The following is a 21,724-nucleotide window of genomic DNA, read 5'->3' as shown; positions in this document are numbered from 1 at the left end:
CTCACACTTGAGAGGTTGGATACTGTGTGTGTGTTACAGCCTCCTAATCCTTCCAGTCGCTGCAGCTCCACTAATTCCCGTGCCAGAGCGGTGCCCTAACTTTATCCTGCACCGTGAACCGATTTACCTCTACGTGCCCTTTTTTTCCCCCCCTCTGTGCTGGTAGTGTGTGACATTAGGACTCGATTCATGTTTTAAGAGCTACACTACAAAAACACACATGTACTGCCCCACGAAGCCGAGCAGCTGGAGGCCTGTGAGTAGTGAAATTGAGATAACTGGCTTTGCAGTTTTACCTCTCGTCAGGTACAAAGCAGTCCGCACATGTTGTCGTGAACAGCCAGGGTCCAGTTATAATCTAAACACAGAAACGTATTGTATTATGTTACCTAAAAAAATTCCAACGTGTAAAGTGGAGCAAACCTCCGAAAATCCATTTACCTGAAAAGGACAACAATTTGTTGGATGTTTTTATTTTTTTAACATTAATAACTATGATGAAAACATTGAGAGCTTTTTTGTGTTAATGTCTCAAAGTCATGGTTGACGACAGAAAGAAAGAAAGAAATTAGACCTCCACCTCTAATCTTGCTACCAGCTCGCAGTCAATTGTGGTTTTATATGACGGGCTGGTTACCACCACGACTTTGTGGGACACAAACACTACCAGTAAAGAAGGTCTAACACCCAAAAACATACGTACAAGGTTGAGCCTGAAAAGTTATTTCTCAGCTGCTCCCACTGCACACGCTTATGATTGGTTCTCCTGCTGGCTCCGCCCACCAAATGTATTGAGTTAACTTCAAAAATGGAAGGTACATTTTTTTTAAGTAACCAAACATATGGGCAGCATTGTTTGTTTGTAATGGAGTGACATTGAAACCCGGTGGCAAGGCTTAAACAATGTAGTCACTGTTGTGTGGCTTCGCAGGAAAATATCAAGAATAACAACTAATGATTAGCGGATAAGCGCTTATGTGGCGCTTTTTTTTTTACGTTAGCAGTCTACAGAGTACTTTACCATTCATGCAGAGGTGTTCAACTGCCATCGGGAGCAACTCGGGGTTGAATGTCTCGCCTCAGGACACTTTGGCATGTGGAGAGGAGGAATCAGGGATTGAACCGCCAAGCGTACAGTTAGTGGGCAACCCACTCAACCATCTGAAACACATTTTTAAGTCTGCAGTGTCGTGAAGATTATCCAAATTGCACGGAATTGGCAAGTAAAGAAATAAGTTGGTCAAGATTTTTGTGGTGTGAACTCCGACACATTTTCTCTCCCATCTATCTGTCTCTTTTATTCTAAATGTAAATGTAAAAAAAATAAATAAAAAACTCATCCCACGGCAGCCCGGTGGAGGCGAGCAGGGAGTCAGTGGGTTCACAGGGCCGACCGAGGTCCTTACTGGGTGGAAAGTTTTTGGAGAGCGAGACGAGCAGTCTCCCCGCCCCTCCGGGGCCCCTAAGGCTAACGTGATCCCCCCATTTGTGCTCCTGTCATAAAGAATGCGCCCGCTAAACCACTTTCCCACCACTAAGAGGATTACTGAGGCTATGCTCCCAAATGAAGAGATGCTCCGGCACATCTAGACATTGGGAAGCTGAATTTAATAACTCATGTAGAAAGCTGGATTGAGATTTTGCCCTGTGGATCAAACTGGCGCCTTGCTGAGAAATTTTGTTCCCGACGTGAGGCATCTCGGTGGGAAGCGTCTTACACGAGATTTAGACCGATTTCGGCCTTGAAAGTCGACTTTCTTTCCTCAACCAATGCGGCATGATTATAGTTCGCGTCCCCCTTAAATTCACTGTCGTCCTGGAAAGGTTGCAGACAGCCATGATACTCAACAGGTCACAAGTGAAGGTCTAACATTTAAAGAGCTGACCAACGGGTGACCAACCAGCAATGAGCACATGATCCTTCTCTGACCTCCCACCCACGATCACCGCCAGGTGTGTTCAATATTCATTCAGCAACTATCAGCCCTCAGTTGCCGTTTCCATCCAAGTACTCAGATACTCTATTTGAGAGCCTCGTTCTGATTCCCGCCCCCAGGTAGTCCTCTACCGCAACCTTCAAACTGTCAGGTTGGAGTTTGCAACAGCAGATATAGGAGCTGTACGATTTCCTAAAGACTGCACAGACACGATTCTTCACATATTGTAAATATAGAAATATTGAGGCATAAAAGTTTTAGTTTCTGGTGAACAAGTTCAACATTGAATAGAATATTAATAAGCTTCTTACCAGAGACGATGAATGGTTTTGGCTTTCCTTATTATGCGACTGACTGATTTTTTTTCTTCCTAATTTGTTTTATGCGCGCTAACATCTAAGCTGGCATTGGGAAGGGATGGGATTGGCATGGGAACCTGTCTGGAAAATTAAATTGTCATTGTGGCATTTAAAACAAATTTACTAGAGCTCAGTCCAAACTGTGAAGAGACCCCAGCGATGGTTGTTGGACTCTGTGGTTTTCCCACTGTGTTAGCAGGTCGTGTTTAGCTAAGGAGTGTTTATGTAGAGACCCTGATCCTGTCACAGACCTCACGTCCGATCAGGATCAACTATGCCTCCGTGTGTGTGTGTGTGTGTGTGTGTGTGTGTGTGTCGGTCTGTATGTGTGAGTGACATAACAAGTTTTCCAAAAGATAACTCACTTCCTCTTCAGCGGCTTGTTTGCTTTTCAGTCTGATGGCCACCAGCCTTCTTTGTATTGCAAGAGTCAAATGGCAGTTGAATTCGAGCACCCGATGCCTGCTAAAAAAAAAGGACAAATACACACACACTTAGACATGTGCAAAAGCACTTACAAAACAAGAAATGTAGGATCAAAGGAGAAGTTTATTTTAGTAAAGTTCCTACTGAAAAGGACTGAAATGCCCCAAATTGTTTGGGATCCAAAGGTAAATAATTTCTTTCCAGGTTGAGTCCTGCGGTGAGTCCATCTCAGCTTATCCCGTCCACTTCTCATAGTGGAAACCTGGTTGTGCCCTCACGCTTTTGACCCCTGCAGATCTCCGCATTAATTTTTTGTTCGCACCGAGAACCAACGAGAAAAAAAAACCCAATGACCTTTATTTTCTTAATAAAGCATGGCCGATCATGAGATCTCCTCCTTGGGAAAAAAAAAAAAGTTGTCCGTCTATGTAGTAATAAAGATCCTCCTCAGAGGTTAACTGTTCCAAGAACAATCACAGTGGGGACGGGGTGAGTAAGGTTGAGGAGGAAGAAAATCCCCAGTCTAAAGTGAGGGAAAATGAAAAGTTAATAAGTATTGTTGGAGGTCGGGGGGCAGGTGGAGGGCAACGGTGTTAGTGATCCAGGCTGGACGCAGGAAGGGGGCTTGGGGGGGGTACCAGCAAGGGCAGCTATGATGTGCTGAGAGCTTCTCATTTGGTCGGCTCTGGACTTGCTTAAGAAAACGGACGGCTCCCGGGGAGGTGATTAGTTCTGGGGTGATCGGGTGCAGTCGCTGTAGGTGAAGGTCACATCTAATGAGACAGGTGACAAAGGGTCGATTTTTATGTAAAGATCTACTGAACCTGCTAAAGGTCAAAAAGTAGGGCCCGTCCTGGACCGGTCGCCAACCAATGAAAACACCAACTAATAGAAAAAGGCAACCATTTATTGGCAATTTAGACTCATCAATGAACCCAACTTGCGAGTCTTTGGACTTGAGTCCTTGTTGCAGCTGATGAAATGTGCACCACTTTCACAAGTAATGCACGACGTCAGAAAAGCAATAGTGCAGCACCCAACTCGAGAACAGCTGCTACGGTACAATCGGGCACTGACGTTGAATTTTAGAGAGTAAATTGTTTGATTACGAGAGCATTGAAAAGGTGCACAGGGATATGATTGTGCGGTGGTGCAAAGGTAAAGACAACTCATCCAGCCACAACCAGGAACCACAACAAAACCAGTTCAACCAGCTTGGATGTTGCATAAATATTGATGTTGTTGGAGCTGTTCTGGCAGAAGAACATTTTCTCTGTTTTAGTCTTCTGGTGGTAAATCTAAGAACCACTATCAAACAAACATTAATAGTAAGGGATGGTAATAACTGGTCCACAATATACAGCAAGAGTGTGTTTTTCATTTACTTAATTTTGGCCAGACTTAGGTGATGCACTGCATCAAAATCTTCTATTGTTAAAAGAGTAGTTTGGAAAATTTGCTGATTGGCCTTCTTGCCAACAGGTAGATTAGATTACTGATAGATATTCTCACATCTGTTTGCTGGTTACATATGAAATGAGCCTGCAGCTGATTAGCTCAGAACAAAGACTAGAATAAAGGGAAAACAGCTCGCCTGGCGTTGCCCAAAAGTATAAACAAGCTACTTCCCAGCACCTCTAGGGCCGAATAATTAGCGTAATATATCAATAGTTTAATTAATAATAATTTTAAAAAGACAATAACAACAACAAGCAGTGGTTTTGTAGGAAGTAAGCTTGCTATTTTGTTCTAGGGTTTACACTAATCTAATCGAATCTAATTGATCTAATGTATCAATCATAAAAACAAGAGATGTGAATCTTCTCTTCTCATTCTCGCCAAGGATGCAAATATTTCCTGACATGCTAAATGCTTTTTAAAGCCAGAGTCTTACAAAGAACTCATTGTGTGAGCACAGTTAGAGAACCTGCCAACCGGGTTTTTTTTTGTTTTTGTTTTTTTAAACTTCTGTCTATGAGCATTTTTTTGCTAGTTCTCTGTCTGGCATGACGAGCTTGGTTTTGCATAATCATGTGTATCTTCTTCCGAAAGGTCTTTTTCTATTTCAATTTGTGTTTTGAGAACCTTATGCAGTTTCCATTGATAATGTGACAGAAAGTCCAACTTTCTTCCTCCCACTGGCGACAAAATCCCCCAAAACAAAAATGTCTGTAGAACTGACTCTATATCTATTCTCCATGTCCTTGTCTGCACACACACACACACACACACACACACACACACACACACACACACACACACACACACACACACACACACACACACACACACACACACACACACACACACACACACACACACACACACACACACACACAGTGTTGCAGACAAAGGCAGCTCATTTATGCTGCAGTGCAGCCGTCAGATCCAGACTGAGTTACAGTGGAAGCCTTGTTCCTCAAACTTCTCAGCATTGGCTCTCAATGTACTTGTGAAGCGCCACATGACAAAGTCAGTGCTATTAGAGGCAGCAGTTGGAGTTGTAGCAGTGTTAGTTAGTCTAATAAAGCAGGAGCGTGGTGATAACAGAAGTACTATAAAGGACTATAATTACAGTAGCTCTAGCAGGAGGAGCAGTTTTGGTGTTCATGAGCTTGTTTCAGCTTCCTTTCACTTTTATTCCACGTCTGGACATGCCCGCTCTCACCGCAGCAGGACTCGAACAACATGCTCGACCGGCTTCACCCAAATGTTGTTTGTGTTTTGGTTTTTGGGGGTTTTGGTCTGTGTGGGTGTGGATGGGACAAGCGGGGCACCGGTGGTCCGACCACGTCACCCCTCCCGCTGCACCCCTTGCCCCTGCTCCAGTTTCCTGATCCGTCTTAGATCTGCTGGGTCGAAGCTAAAGCCCCAAACAAAGGCTCACACACAGACACGCACAAACCTACTCATGTGTGACTGAGGGCGGAGGAATGTAAATGTGTGTGAGTGAAATGGAGAAAGATTATGAAGAATAGTGGAGTGAGAGCATCAACAGAAGATTCCTTTCACTCTTGTATATGTCGCCTTTACACCGAGCATGTGAATGTTTGTTCACTGTTTGTCTTTCCTTTACTGGCTTAAATGTCAGATTTATCCTGAGGCAGAAGAAGACACTTCTTAAATAAATAATATCTTCATTCTCCTTTTAAAAGAAGCATGTGTATGTGTTTGCAAATTTAATGCAGAATAAACTAAACTAAATCTTAAATTTCATTTACACCTTAATGACATTAGAAAGAATATCGTTTATTCTGTTGCTTATTTTTACATAAAGCTGAAAAGAGAGCAGCTGCTTTGTTTTGCGTCTTCTTTAGTGAAACTAAAGAAGTGGTTAGCTTGGATATGGAAATATATTTTCCGTAAAACAAGGTGGTAAAAATGTAGCTTTGTGAAGCTCTTCATGTTTCAAAATCCGCCTCATCATGATGGTCACCCGCATCAGCAGAGGAACGTGTGCCATTTGAGCTCCTATCACAAGATCACAAAGCCAAAACAAATGTGAGGCTTTGCAGAACAGTTCAGGATGTAAAAACATAATGACATTGCATAATGCGTCCAGGAAGAAAGATGCCCTTATTTGGAGCTGCTGACATTTCACCTCTAAGTGAGGCAGATTCATAACACCGACTTAACGCTGGACTTTCATGCTTTTTTTTATGAATAATACGCAACTTCTCTGTTTTGTTATTCTTTGATGAAATGAGTAAATTTGATCATGCATTCTGATGAACAGTCATGTCACCTTGCTGGAACCCTGCAGCTGATCTTAAAGGGAGGACAAGTGAACATGGAGAGCTCCCTGTGGGCATCTGTGCCCCGTGATCATTCATATTTTCATTGCTTCACTAATGATTGTAGGAATAGTTGTTGTCTGCATAGCTTGCATATCCAAGTTGTACAACTTGCTGCAGGTTGCAAAACTTGAGCTAGTTGTACAACTAACTACTTCGACTTGTATTACTTGCAGTAGTAGTTCAAGTATCAGTACAAGTAACAGTGGTTTAAGGAGCAGTATTAGCAGTATGTGTAATCTACTAGGTGTTAGTTGTAATGGTAAGAAGTGGAAGTTGTGGTAAAAACAATGTACTCGGTGGTAGCAGTAGTTTTACAAATAGTATTAGCAGTAAAAGTGCTCCACTAAGTCATTGTAGTAATAGTAAGTACATTGTAAGTAAAGTACAGGACGTGGTTGTGGTAATAGTACTAAAAGTAGTCTAACAGGTGGTAGTAGTATTACGTAGTTTTACGGATAGAATTAGTAGAGGTAGTAGTGGTGCAACTAGTACGAGATGAGATTAGATTAGATTAGATTTGACTTTATTAATCCCACAGTGAGGAAATTCGGTCGTCACAGCAGCAAGAAAAAAACTAAACGTGCACACAATATGAAAACATTTACAAATATGTATATAAGAAATAAGATTGATAAAAAAATATTATTTTTGAATAAATACCCACACACAGACTATATACACACACAAAAAACACACAAAAAATAAAATAAAATAAATACAGTTTCGGATGAATGGAAAAAAGTGTCCGGTGCTATGAAATGAGATGAACAGTGCAACGCTATTATAGGGTGGTGTTGAACAGTCTGACAGCCGTCGGAACAAACGACTTCTACTAATACAATTATTTGTATTAGTTGTGTTACTTGGGCTTGGGCTTGGACTAATATAACTTCTGATAGTAGCAGTAGCTCCAAGTACTAGCAGTACAAGTAGGACCAGCAGTAACAGTGGTCCAATTAGTAGTGGTTTTATACATGGCATTAGCAGTACAAGTAGTAGTAGTACTAGTAGAAATAAGAGTATTAGTACTAGTGGTGCTGTAGTAGCAGCAGCAGTAGTGGTAGTAGTAGGAGGAGGAGTATTAGGCTATTTATGGTGATAAGCAGTACTAGTACATGTAACTGTAGTAGTTGTCTAGTAACAGTTGCGTCAGTCATTATCTGAGGTGTTTGTAATGCAGCTATAATAAAGGCAGACTTTAGCAGCGGTTGCGTCAGAAAGCAGTGTTTCATCTGTTGGGTCAACATTTCATAAATCCGATAGCTAATAGAGCTGTGGAAGATTTCACTCTCACGCTCACACACACACACACACACACCTACACTTACACCTGACCCAGCGAGAAGCGCCAGCAGAGAGAAAGAGGATCAGGATGGCCGCTGTCACATGACGGTGTTTGTGCATAATCTCCTTCAGACAGGGAGGTCGGCTTTGAAGCTCCTCTCACACACTGATCTGGACTGACACCCGTCCGGGCCACTCGGAGTCTACTTCACCTTCAAAAACTCTCCAGAGGCTTCGCAGTGTGTCTGTTACAACAAGTTCAATGAGGAAGTGGTAACTGTACTTTATCTTAAATATAGAGCTGTCCTCCAGTAAAGGGAACAAACATATCACAGAAAAATGCTACTTACAAGAGTAAGCTATATATATATATATACAGTATATAATAGTTCACAAAAACATAGATGGTTAGAAAAGATTAGTTGACATTAGTTGAGTTATATAACAACTTGATGAAATTTCAACAAGTAATGGTTGAACAGTTGAAAAAGTTATCTAAAAGCTATTGAAATGCTAAAAACGAAGGACAAGATACTTGTTTGGAAAAGAATTGTAGCTTTATTTTTTAGATTAATTTTTTTTAGCTACAATATGTCAAAAGGAACAGCTATACACTGGTGAAGCAGATAGTGAAAATAAATATATACGTGGTGGAAATAGCTACAAATAACAGATACTTGATTGAAATGGCTTCGTGAATGTAGCTAATTGTTACATGGCTGAAACTGCAACTTCCTGAAGGACATTTGAGTTCAGTCAGTGCTGAAAAAGCTTGGCTACTTGTTGTTAAGTGTAACAAGGTGGCTATATAAATGTGAGGACGTGGGTAATAGTAATGTGTGGTGCTCTAAAGTGACTTTTTTTTTTTATTTTTTTAGCAACATGTCTTATAATATCTCTGCAGAGATTTAATGAGATAGATTTAGATGATGTTACTAGTTTTGTGTCATATGTTTCAGTTCTAGGTTAGTGTGTATTTGGTTTTCCTTGATAGCACCAACTGTAATTGTATTAGTGGCCGCCCGTGGTTTTCAACGGGAGCCTCTCGGTCAGGCTGTGTTTGTATACAAAACCACGTCACTGCTGTGCGTAAAATGATGTTCCCACTTCCTCACCTCCTCGAGTCAGGACTCCACCCCTTTCTCTCATCCCTCCTTCTTTCCTGGCTCTGGGCGCGGGCTGATGCAATATGCTCATCTCTTATAAAGGGTGAGTCCCCACCCCTCCTCCAGCACAACAGGGTCTTTTCTCCGAGCGCACCGCATCTCTGGGATTTTGGTTCAATTAGTAAATAAACCCAAATTGTTTTGGTGTGTGTCTGCTGGTTTATTCTAAGACTCGGGTTTTTTTTTTTGTAATTTGAACTGTCTCAGTGTCTGTTTTGGATCAGATCTTCTCTGCTCATAGGCCTGTCCATTGATTTCACATTTCTTCATATATAACCCAAATATTCTCAAGGATCAGCTATTTTTTTGTGTGTGTGTGTGTGAAGAAATCGTCCGGACAGTTGCTGTTACTTTTTCCTTTTTCCTTTTTTACTGAAAGGATTTTACAGGCATCTTGCCACTTCTTCAAAAGGTAAGAATGCCGGCGTCTTCTCATTTACCGAACGTCTGTCGGGGAAATTACCGGATGTAGGCGGCACATATTTTGAAATAGAAATCTAAACTTTTAAATATCACGATTTCTCATTTCTATTCGTACATCATCACCTCATTCTCTGTCTTTTCTATTTTGAACCAATTGTGGGTTAATTAGCCTGAATATACCGGATTTCCTGTAACGTTAGATGTGTGGATGTCTGTCGGAAGACCCAGAAATGTTCTTTCTGAAAAGCTCGAGGCGTTATTTCCCACCAGGTCAGCCCTGGTCCAAATATATAAATAATGAAGCAATGTGACTGATGCTGCAACTGCAGTGCTGGACTCGTGTCTGGAGGTAGCACAAGGTTGACACAGCCACACAGATCATGGAACAGGTAAACGTGTCATTGTGTAATTAGAAAAAAAGGATATGAGCATAAGCCGGCTATGAATCGTAGCGCGAGCCTCTGCGCAAAATGGAGAGCCATGCCCATAAAGGGACAACACGTGCCATTGTTTCCACTGGAGCCGGCCATGGAAATAATGTCATTAAATGGATCTGGCGGTACGGTGCGCTTGTTTGGGCTCTCCGGGGATCGTCACGTGCGTAAATATTCATCCAAGAAAAACTATTTTAATATATCAGGATGACAAATTTAAAATAGAAGCGTGACGCTTTGTTTTAAATTCACTCAGTCCATTCACAACAACTTTAAAGAATGTGTTGTGTCCACAAAAAAAAAGAAGCTGACACAACATTGTTTTCATTTCATTTTTCTAATGATTTCTGAGAGAAAAGAGCGCAAAGTCAGCGGCGCGTACTGCGGGTTTTTTTTTTTTTTTTTTTTTTTGTCATTCAGCATCAACAGTGAAGCTGAGGTGATGTCGGGTGGACTCGGATGCCGGTCTGGTATTTTTCCACTGCCGGTGCGCCACCCCTCTCCCCCCTCCTTTCCTCCTCTCCACTCTTCCTTCTTTACCTCCTCCTCCTCCTCCTCCTCTCGCTGAAGAGAAGTCACATGATCAGAGATTCATGTGGGGGGGTGCGGCGCGCGCCTGCTCACTACAATATTGATCATTTTAAATGGCGCGTGAACGCGCACAGTTAGAAATAAAGAGGCTGGGCGGTATGCTCGTGACGCAGGAGGCAGAAATACACAAATACAGACCCTTAAAAATTCATGTACTCTTTTTTTCTTTTTTTTTTCAGCTCTAAAGATGCCGAGCCAGAATCAGCCCACTGCTAAAACTGAGATGAAACAATTAAACGCTGGTCAAGAAGATGACAGCAGCTCCAACAGCAATGAGTACCCTTACCCGGACTGTCTAAAGAAGGTCCCGTTGGACGGGTGAGGCTCATTTCTGAACACACAGAATATAATCTTTAATCTTTTATTTTTTTAAATGAAACCTTCTCTGTACATGGTGTAAACTCAACCTCGTGGATTTGTATTTCCTTTTAAAGCCAATATGCTGATTTAGACGCGGAAAGTCAGAACTTCCTCCCTGAAACCAACCCAAAGAAGAAATACTATGAGGCTGAATATGTAAGAGCTTCTCTTATCATCCAACACATCTATGTTTTGTTTTCTTATCCAGTTACGGGATTTTTCATCATCTCCTAACTGACTTCCTTATGTTTCCTCCGCAGCATCAGGGCAACGCCTCCTTCGGCATGTCCGTCTTCAATCTGGGCAACGCCATCATGGGCAGCGGCATCCTGGGCCTGTCCTACGCCATGGCCAACACGGGCATCGCCCTGTTTGTGTAAGCCTTTATATATAAGTGCAAAGTGAAGGGAAAGCCTCACTTGCATGCTTTTGTTTCATAATCCAGATTGAGTTGAGGCGAGCGCAGGCAGGTATGGTTTTGTCTGCGGCACCAAGGTCGCAGATTGTGATGTACTGTAGCTCTCCAGGTCGAGCTTTTTCCCGCCAGCAGTGTGTGTGTGTGTGTGTGTGTGTGTGTGTGTGTGTGTGTGTGTGTGTGTGTGTGTGTGTGTGTGTGTGTGTGTGTGTGTGTGTGTGTGTGTTCATCCAGCAGCCGCTCGACCCTGAGAGAGCTACAGATTACACCGGGGTGGAAAGTTTACAGCTCAAGTACTCACTATCATGTTTGCTGTAGATAAAAGAAGGAAAGTTGCTGTTTTTTGTGAGAAGAATTAAAAAAAAAAAAAGAAAGTTCATTTCAGGTCAGGTTGGAAGGTTTGGTGAGAGCGCCCCCTATTGTTTGTTTTTATCTGATAATTTCACAGTTGTTTTTTATCCTCATGTACCCGACGTAGGAGGCCGAAGGTTTATAATACCAATCATTTTACGTCTTTTAAGACACTACCTGAAGATTTCTGGAAGTGGAAACTAGTTGAGAGACCACGAAAAAAGTGTTTTTGTAACAATGAAAAATAACTGTTAATTAAATTAATATAGCAGAATATGGACATGTGCGCTCATAAGCTACAAATGGCAGTTTACACAGGAGGACAGAGAGCGGCAGGAGAAGCAGCTTAGCAGAGCTAATCCCATCGCATTTAGGCTGAAGTTACATAAACGGAGAGATAGCATACGCTGGCAGGAGATCATGAATGGAGCAAAGCGTGGTTCTTTGTCAGGCAGCAGCTGACCAATCCGAGCCCTGCAGCTGCAGGAAGTTCGGGTTTTTAAAAACCTAATAGCTGCTACCTAGCTGACGTAGTTGGAAGTATTTCTAGCTGCTCTTTATCTCTGATTAGTGGAAGTGGATATGATCTCTTGTATATAAAACACCCCCCCATAAAAGCATATATTTACTGTAAAGTGATATGGAAGATTAGTGGTATAAAAGGCTGGCAGGTGAGCGGCCACCAAAGCAGCTGGACGAGTCTCAAACAACCACGGAGATTAATTTTCACCTGGACTGTTAATACCAGCGCTGCCTCTGCAGCATCCCAGGGGCATTAAGAGGATCCCGCACAGGGAAACCTTTCATCCTCTGCGACCCGGCTGATGCTGCTCGCAACTCAAAGAGCCTGCAGACGACGCTGCCTTCAAGGTCTTTGTTGATCAGGCCGACAAAATGTCAGAAAACGCAGGTTTTCTCAGATGATAATTTTCTCATTAGGTCTGAAAATCTGCAGACTCTTGAGGTCTCAAAGGGAAAACTACAAAACTGCTGACGCTTTGAAACGAGTAGCCGAGTCAAGTCAGTCATTCACGGAACAAGCAGAAATCATCTCGTCCCGCTAGCATCAGATTTGAGTCGTTACAAGAGCGAATGAAACTTTCAGCAGCAGCAAACGAAGACAATCTGACCTTCACGTTGGCTAAATGTCAACGTGTTTGTTTACGTCTGTCAGGATGATACATAAGTCATTCAACTGACCTTTAAAGTCCCACGTTCAGCACTTTACCGATGATCGGGACCTGTTCATCATTGATTTTGCTGTTTATTTTTTCCTTGTAATGACGTCACATCGAGTCAACACGCCGCTAAACATCCCTCCGGTCTATTTACAGGATTCTCCTCGTGTCCGTCGCCATCTTCTCCTTGTATTCTGTCCACCTGCTGCTGAAGACGGCCAGTGAAGGAGGTGAGTCTGGCAGAACAACTTCCCGGTTGCTTTACGATGTAGTTTTTTAGAAGTCAGAGTTGTAAATCTTTGGGTATTTTTCTGTTCAAAGGTGCACTGGTTTACGAGCAGCTGGGTTACAAAGCCTTCGGGATGCCGGGGAAACTGGCGGCTTCCTGCTCCATCACCATGCAAAACATTGGAGGTGAGAGACGGCGGCAGCACAAACAAACTGCTTTTTATAAGGCTTAAGTAACTATAATTGAACTGCTTTTCTATATTTATCCACCATGTGCTCGACGAGCTAAAACACAGTCCCTTTGTGTATAAACTGAGAGAACCGGAAATCCTGATGGAAACCCACATATGTTTGTGGAAAGTTGAGCAGCTTCCAGTAAAAACTTCAGTCATTCTACAAGAATGTGTGAAACTTTTTTCTCGACCCCTCACCAAATATTAGGCCTCGCTATTTTTGAAGTGGAGTTTCCTGCACGGACGTAACTCGGCTAATTTCACAGTGAAATCTACTAACCGCAGTCGTTTTCCGTCTTTCACAGCCATGTCAAGCTACCTCTACATCGTCAAATACGAGCTGCCCATCGTCATCAAAGCTTTCATGGGAACCACCAACGGGTGAGTTTCTGAGTACTTTAGCTGATGCCAAACACCTGCAGGTCTGGAAAGGTTGGAAACAAACGAGCCTCTGTTCACGTTTCCATCAGTCACGTTGCCTTAAAGGTGGTTTGACTGATTTTAAAGGTGCCATGTGGAGTTTTCTAGTCAACAAACTAAAGTTATGTTTACTGGATGGCGTCCCACTCATATGAACATTGCTCCACAGCACAACTCGTGGTCAAACAGTGAATAGGGTAGCTTTAATTTTCACTATCTGAACTGGATGAGTTCTGCACGGCTTTTCAGCATTAGTGGTTTCTTTGGTTTTTCACAGGCTTCATTTTTGATGGCAGAACTAAAGAACGAGCATATTAACATGAAATTCAATCGAAAGTCAATTTTTCTTGTTGTAAGTCCAAAACCAAATTTAAATAACTGATGAGAACTGGTAAATGTTGTTAACATCTTTCTACATATAGCTGACTTCTAAGTTGGTCAAGGAACAAGTGATAAGATTCAGGAAGTGATTCATATCGGACCGTTTGACAAGCAGCCCTGACGAAGAGGCAAACGTCAACGCAGGCTAGTTGACACACCACACAGCGAGTGTTTGCAGGGTTTGCTTGGACTCCAAATAATCGGCATTCTTGAAAGACTTATGTGGGGGAGCCGCATGTTCTTGTACAAAAAAAAAAAAGATTTCCCAAAGAAAACGCAGTCTTTAAAATGAGGTGTAAAAAAAGCAGCAACGGCTGACAGACACACTCGAGGTGAAGTGGCACGTCAAGCAAAATGGCTGCCGGTTGTTTTTCAAGTGCTGAGTGTCAAAGAAGGCGAAGCAGCGTCTTTGTCCTTCTGTTGGAGTAGAGGAGGGACGTGTGTGTGTGTGTGTGTGTGTGTGTGTGTGTGTGTGTGTGTGTGTGTGTGTGTGTGTGTGTGTGTGTGTGTGTGTGTGTGTGTGTGTGTGTGTGTGTGTGTGTGTGTGTGTGTAGGAGGGGTGTCTGGCTGGTTTAAAGAGACGGGCAGTGCTGAGTCTCTCCGAGCGGCCCTTGGCCCTTCAAAGAGCCCTTTTAGAGGATGCTGCCGGTGCCGCATGGAGACAGAGCGCGGGGTGAGCTCACAGCAACCCCACTTCAAGTCTAAAAAATTGATGTGGTTCAGCTCCTCAGTGCCGCTTTGTTACATCTATTTCTGCCAGCGATGCAGTCATCCTGTGCAGGCCCCGGCTTGTGTCAGCTGACGTGCGGATGTTGCCGGAGCTCCGGCTTGTCAAGATGTGTCAGAGAAGCAGCGGAGAGGTTTGATCAGGCCCGGAGCTGCAGACGATCACAGGATGTACACGGACATTCAGTGTGACGGGTTTTTTCTGCGCCGAGTACACAGCGTCACAGATAATTCGCTGATTATAATACATTTGCGCACGCTGAGGCTCTGAAGTTGTATATTTAAAATTACATGAGGATAAAATAGAAAAATGTAACATTTTACGGCAAAACACTGCAAAATAGCCTTAATTAGCCGACACTTGTGATTAATGGGCCATCGGAGGGATTTAATACTACAATTACAAATACTTAGTGGACCCACGAGACCGATTTGAAAAAGACCGAGTGTTTTATCTGTGTTGGTGGCGTGCCGTTTCAACGTTACATAATCTTCAATCTCGTCATGAAAAGTTAATGTCCTGCATGACGCAGCATCACTGACAGGATGTGTGTTTTGTTTCAGAGAATGGTACACCAACGGAGACTACCTGGTGCTGCTGGTGACGGTCATCGTTATCCTGCCCCTCTCACTGCTCAGGAACCTGGGTAAGGAAAGTGTGTGTGTGTGTGCGTGTGCGTGTGTGTGCGTGCGTGTGTGTGTGTGTGTGTGTATACGTTGTAAAATCAGATGCTGTGACGCACGTGAAAGACCTCAAAACGCCTTAAAATTCCTCAAAGCGAGGTGATAAAATGAGGAGGGCTGAAGGAGCGTTCTTCAGCTTTAAGATGGCGACAACTCGTAAGCTCACGTTTGTGTTTCGCTCGCCCCCTCAGGTTACCTTGGTTACACCAGCGGCCTGTCCCTGCTCTGTATGGTCTTCTTCCTGATTGTGGTGAGTCCGACCCACCTCGCTTCCTCGTTCCTCACATTCCAGCGTCTTTCCTGCTCACGTCCTTCAGCACATGAGTCAACTCGCTGTATCAGTGGAGTTTTCCCACGAGATGCCTCCCCTCCCTTCCCCTCCCACGCACACAGGACTCTTTTATTTGGAACAAGATTTCAACACAACTAAAGATTTTTGTTTTTTAAGTTTTTAAAGGAGCTTTTGTTTCACCTGTTTATCTAAATGTGGTTTCAACAGTCTTTGCAGCGTTACAAATTCAATTATCAACTGGATATCATCCCAAAATACCCGCCAGTCTAGCTGTAAAATGTCAGTGTAGGACCTTAAATAACCTCAGTGTTCAGACGATTTTCAAACGCCTACGTGAATCCCAAAGACTGAAAATGTCTCTCTGGTCTTCCAGGTGATCATCAAGAAATTCCAGACCCCGTGTCCTCTTCTTTTTAAAGTTGGCAGTCAGAATGAAACCCTGCTGAACAAAGTGAACAGCAGCTCACCCAGCATCAACAGCACGGCTGAGGACTACGAGGACATGTGCAGGCCAAAATACTTTGTCTTCAACTCACAGGTAAAAAAAAAAAAAAAAAAAAAAAAAAAACATCTGGAGATAAAACTAGTTTGTAATGTTCAGGTGTAAATTTGGATTTCCTTTTTTTTTTTTTTTTTCCAGACCGTCTACGCCTTTCCCATCCTGACCTTCGCCTTCGTTTGCCACCCCGCCATCCTGCCGATGTACGAGGAGCTCAAAGAGTGAGTCCTGTCCCCATTCTCTTATTTAAAAAAAAAAAAAGAAATCCATTTTGGTGTGGTGTCTAAATGAAACGCACCCTCCTGTCCCGAACAGCCGTTCCCGCAGAAAGATGCAGGGCGTCGCCAACGTGTCCTTCCTGGCCATGTTCATCATGTACCTGCTGGCTGCCCTCTTCGGATACCTGACCTTCAACCGTGAGTCTTTGACATCTGAAGAATACTTGACGGACTCTGAATGGATGCTGCCGATGGTTAGCAGCGTCGGCGGGTAGCTGATTCTTTAATCTGGCTGGAATCTGACAGGAATTTTGTTTTTTTATTATTATTTTATTTCCAGAAAACATGATTGATTTGTATTTCTTGGTAACGTCTACCACCGCCTGCTCGTCCGGGTTTACAAGCAGCCATTGTCCCTGAGATTTAAATTAAACTGTGAATTTTAGAGGCCTGTTGCGTAAGACTGAGAAACAGCCTCACCCGATGCAGCTGAGCGGCGTGCCGGCATGTTTGCGTTCTTGTTTGTTATGGCAGGAACATCTGGGAGCATACGGAAATGCTCCGTTCTCGGTTTGAGTCGGGGCAAGTTGAGATAATGAAATCTTACCGAGAGGCCCCGGAAAGTTTGGGCGATCCCCGTCAGGGAAGTTCAACTGAAATCAAAGTGTATGAAGGCAAAATTAAACTGAGGCAACGAGTGTAACACAAATGCCCAAATACAAGCAATTTAAACCACAAACCAAATCGAGCATATTCTGTTTGTTTTTCACACATTTTCAGGGACACACAAAAAATATCTTTCAATCAAATTTCAAATGATGTTTTTATGCTTAAAAAAATGTTTTCTTTCTTTTTGTCTTTTTTTTTTTTTTAATGATTTTCGGGGCCTTTTATGACTTTATTTGACAGTCACATAGACATAGTTGTCTTTGGACAGAGACAATAAACATGGGGTGGGAAAAGATCGGAGTAGTGCCATCTGGAAGTCGGCGCTCAGGGCGCTGCACCCACGTCGTCGCCATCTTAGCCTACTCGTGTTGGCGTTCGATAATTAGCACGTAACGCGAAGCGTGTTGACGTCGGCAGCTCTCCAGACAGTTTGTAGTTCACGCCGTATCGCCCGGTGGTTTCTCGACTGACGTCGGAGGGTCTCCGTGTCTCTCCGCAGTGCACGTGGAGCCCGAGCTGCTGCACACCTACTCCAAGATGTACGGTTTCGATGTGCTCCTGCTGGTCGTCCGCCTGGCCGTGCTGACCGCCGTCACCCTCACCGTCCCCGTGGTGCTCTTCCCTGTAAGTGTCAAAAGAATTCAAGTTGGGGAGATCTTCCGGTGTGGAAGCGCCGGGGTCACGGGGGATAACCTCTCGTCCTGTCTGCAGATTCGCACCTCGTTCAACCACCTCCTGTGCGCCTCGAAGGAGTTCAGCTGGATCCGCCACACCCTCATCACCATGGTCCTGCTGGCCGGCACCAACGCCCTGGTCATCTTCGTCCCCACCATCAGGGACATCTTCGGCTTCATCGGTAACGACCTCGCACGTACTGACGTGTAGACGTCGTAACGAGGATTTCAAAAAGAAACTCCTGGGACTAAAATGTAAATGTCCTCCGTCTCTAAGGTGCCTCTGCTGCTGCCATGCTCATCTTCATCCTGCCCTCGGCTTTCTACATCAAACTGGTCAAGAAGGAGTCCATGAAGTCCGTGCAGAAGATCGGGGTAAGATGAAGCTTTCGCGCAGGTCTTCCCACGTCTGTATGATCAGCATGGAGCTGCAGCCATGAGCTGGTTAGCTGTTTAGTAATAGACTCCAATTAAAGCTGCTGGAGACCTCTGACATCGAGGAAACTGAACAGCTGAACAGCTCTTTCATGATTTAACTCTCATTTGTTGAATTCATAGGAAAGCTAAAGGCATGCAATAGCGAAGACATTTCTTATGCTAAGCTAAGCTAATCTTTGCCGGCCTCCGGAGCGACGTTAGAGAGGAAGTCACCTTCAGGACGTTAGAGAGGAAGTCACCTTCAGGACGTTAGAGAGGAAGTCACCTTCAGGACGTTAGAGAGGAAGTCACCTTCAGGAAGGAAACAAGTGGATTTTCCAAATTGCCAGAAGTTTTTGCGGTGGATTTGATCAGCTAATCATGAACCTGTTTTCCTCTCCAGGCCACCGCCTTCCTGGTGCTCGGCATCATCGTCATGACTACCAGCATGACCCTCATCGTCCTGGACTGGATCCACAACACCTCCTCCAGTCCGGCGAGTCAACCGGACGGACACTAAAGCCGCCGCCGCGTCCTGCCGGAGGAGACGAGGCCGTCGGCGCCGGACTGCTGCGACAACGCAAAAAAAAAACCTCGAGATCAAAACCTGTTGTAAACAAAGAAAAAACACAAGAACTCACTCGATGCTCGGCTTCAACTTCCTGAGCGACAGACCACGCCATTCCCAGAGAATGTACCCGAACTTTGTACAGTACGCTGTCGTAGACCACAAAGATGGTGTTTCACTCGTTCTTTTTTTTCTCTCTTCATCGTAACTTTTGTTTTTTTTCATTGTCGTTTTTTTTTTTTTTTTGTTTGTTGTTGTTGCTTGTTTTCACTCCTTACGTTTTTATTTTTGTGGTCACGGTACAGCTGAAAACAAATATTTGAACGTGCCTGGTAGAGTTCAAAATGCAGCTTGCGCTCAGGTACGGTGTTGTGTGTTTGTGCGAGTGCGGCTGCGACCTCTGAGCTCGGCGACAACAGCTGCTGGAAAACAAAAAAAAAGTATGTGAATCTCCCGAAGACTGACAAGAGGCAACACACTTGAACGTTTCTCCTCCTCAAGGACGGTTCAGTTCCTTCCAACAGTTTTGTTTTTATTATTATTATTTTTTTTTTTTTTTTTTTTTTACTTTGCCAAAAAAAAAATGTATTTGTAAAGCATCTTTGTATATTGAAAAGCACTTACAGTTAGCACACTTGTCAGTTTTCACAGCCGAGGCCTCCAGCACCGCCTGTTCAGTGTTCGTACCAGGGCTCTGTGACTTTGTTTAATAGTGTCAGCTTTCCTTGAAAAACCTTGTATCAGTCAACAGAACCTGCCTTTTCCAGCCCGACGCTGGGAGCTGCAGAGCATCTCACACGAGGACTCTGCTGAAACTGTATTTACTCTTTATAACCTGCTGAAGATCTCGTTGGACCCTGCGTGTGCAGCGACGACACTACTGCTTGGGAGAAGCCCGACGAGCCTCCTGGTTCCACCTTCCCTACTCGGGCGGGGGAGGAGGGGGGAGGGGGGGACGTTACATTTTTTTCTTTATGGGAGAATACTTTGAATTTGACCACATGCAGTGGTTGTAATATACCTGTTAAACTTGCAAAAAAAAAACAAAAAAAACAAACAAACAAACAAACAAACCTAGAAAGTCAGGTGCGCTGTTAAAACACTGACAACCAAACCATGACAAGAGACCGCGGAGGAAGGTGTTACCATGTTTTTCAGTGTTTTCACGTACGGTTGCGCAGTTTTGTGCGAACCACCAACAGGACAGCTCGGCGGGGACTCGTCTCTCCCGCCGAGTCGCCAGCCTGTCGTCAGACGGCGCACTGTGCTTCCAACACTAACACGTCACCAAACCGTTATTGTCCAACATCTATTTATGGAAGAACGTGAAATCAATGTAATTTAATCTATTTTACTATATTTATATAATATTGTATGTGTATATATATATGTAAATATATATCTATTGAGTTCAACTGTATATACGCTTTGTTTTGTTAGATTTTTTTTTCTTTCTTTTCTTTTTTTTACAATAATGCATTGCAGCTGTAAAACAAAAAGAGTCCAAAGTGGTGAATTTGTGATACTGAATTTGCTCCGATACGTCGGAGCCTGAGCCGATTCATCTTCATTTCGACTGGCTGAACAGTCCTGCTGTGTTGATTATGTATAGAAAAGTGTTACGTGTGGAAACCACTGGAACAGCTGTAGCAGCAGCAGCAGCACGCGCCCTTTTTTTTGTTGTTGTTTTTTTGTTTTTTTTTCCCTTTTTGACCCCTGAACACAAACCCGGTTTAACAAAACGGTTCTTTTCGCACATCTCGGTTGGAGAGTACGTCATCCATCTCTTGACCTCAGGAGCAGAGAGGGCTTTGCCCGCCAGTGTTACACTCTTGTTTCAATGAAACACTATGTACATCCTGTAATTAATGTCCAATTAAAATCAAAGATAACCTATGAATTGGAACTGTTGGTGCTCTTTGTGTCCCGTGTCTTGCTTCTTTTTTAAATTTACAAGGACCGGAAGTTAAAACCGCTCCGGTCTGGATGCTCGATGGTTTTAGGAATGAGTCAACCGATGCCATGAGACGCCTTAATCATTACAAAAACAGCAGTAATTTGACTTTTAAATAAGTAATAACTGTATTTAAAGAAAAATGAGAAAAATACATCTGCAGTTCTGAAGATAGACAGCAATAAACCTTTAGGGCAGAGTTACACCCTGAATTAAACATAAAAATGAGTGTTATACTAAAGATAAACTGTGCTAGTACAGCTTCAGTGTACTCTCAACTTTTTTTCTTTTTACTTGTGTGCAAACACAAACCTGGATCAGCAATGCAGTGATTAATGTTCAATTAAAACCTAACTTTAACATGTCCATGGTGTTTGTCTTTGTGGTTTATGAGGACACAAAGTTAAAGCTGATCACAAATCTTCATGAACATGTTGTGTGCCTCCTGCAAAGCAGATTACTGATCAACTTTGTCTTTAAAATTGTTCAGGAAGAGGAAGAGGTTTATTTGGCGTGAATGCTGTATTGAGTTCTTTCCTCTCGACAGCGCTGCCCCCTGGTGGTCAACCGATGAAACTCCACCGCGTGGTTGACTCCGCCTGCAGGTTTCGTAACATGGATTACCAGTGCCATCAATGTATGGTAAAATAATTTTAATTAGTTTCAACACTAAATACAAATACACGTGCAGGCCAGTAATAGTTACTGTGAGCAGGTTTTCAGCACAACAGCCGCCTCATCACGAGTCTGTTGATCAGACTGAATCATCTTTCCTCAGATTTATTTTTGCTCACACAGTCACAACAAATTCCTTTGTCGGTGGTTAAAGTTCATTTTATTTCCCAGAGCATTTTAAATGACTTCTGACATGTTGGCTTTAGAGTTCCTACAACAAATTGATTTTGTTCATTGCTGCTTTAAAAGGACACGAACACTCGTGTGAAACCTGCAGACTCACCTGTGGACGAACCCTCATACAGGTCGGTCCAGGTGTGGACACACTGTACATAGTTTCAGTGGGCGGGATAAATTACACCTTA

At 43.4% G+C, this 21,724-nt stretch overlaps 1 protein-coding gene across 1 annotated transcript; it reads left to right on the top strand.

Moving 5' to 3' along the window:
* The first annotated feature begins 9,029 nt into the window (after positions 1-9,029).
* On the top strand, positions 9,030-20,630 carry slc38a2 (solute carrier family 38 member 2). The gene is made up of 16 exons (XM_069700161.1): positions 9,030-9,381; positions 10,597-10,735; positions 10,852-10,933; positions 11,038-11,153; positions 12,878-12,951; positions 13,043-13,135; positions 13,488-13,563; positions 15,274-15,356; positions 15,585-15,643; positions 16,059-16,223; positions 16,326-16,405; positions 16,500-16,600; positions 17,571-17,695; positions 17,783-17,927; positions 18,023-18,120; positions 18,566-20,630. The coding sequence occupies exons 2-16, from the start codon at positions 10,605-10,607 to the stop codon at positions 18,680-18,682; spliced, it is 1,545 nt and encodes a 514-aa protein (XP_069556262.1). The 5' UTR covers positions 9,030-9,381; positions 10,597-10,604; the 3' UTR covers positions 18,683-20,630.
* Positions 20,631-21,724: the final 1,094 nt, after the last annotated feature.

This window comes from Brachyistius frenatus, unplaced genomic scaffold (genome assembly GCF_029030835.1).
Source record: "Brachyistius frenatus isolate BFR_SWC_R1_liver_20210118 unplaced genomic scaffold, ASM2903083v1 Contig_32, whole genome shotgun sequence".
NCBI classification, from domain to species: domain Eukaryota; kingdom Metazoa; phylum Chordata; class Actinopteri; family Embiotocidae; genus Brachyistius; species Brachyistius frenatus.
Note: the sequence above shows the minus strand (reverse complement) of the source record. Positions and strands in the feature narration are given on the sequence as shown.

What these genes read in the sequence shown, in the direction of transcription:
- slc38a2 (XM_069700161.1), top strand. Translation starts at nt 10,605, where the DNA reads ATGCCGAGCCAGAATCAGCCCACTGCTAAAACTGAGATGAAACAATTA. An exon ending in ACGGGCATCGCCCTGTTTGT is followed by an intron (nt 11,154 to 12,877) that starts GTAAGCCTTTAT and finishes GTCTATTTACAG; the next exon opens with GATTCTCCTCGTGTCCGTCG. An exon ending in ACTTTGTCTTCAACTCACAG is followed by an intron (nt 16,224 to 16,325) that starts GTAAAAAAAAAA and finishes TTTTTTTTCCAG; the next exon opens with ACCGTCTACGCCTTTCCCAT.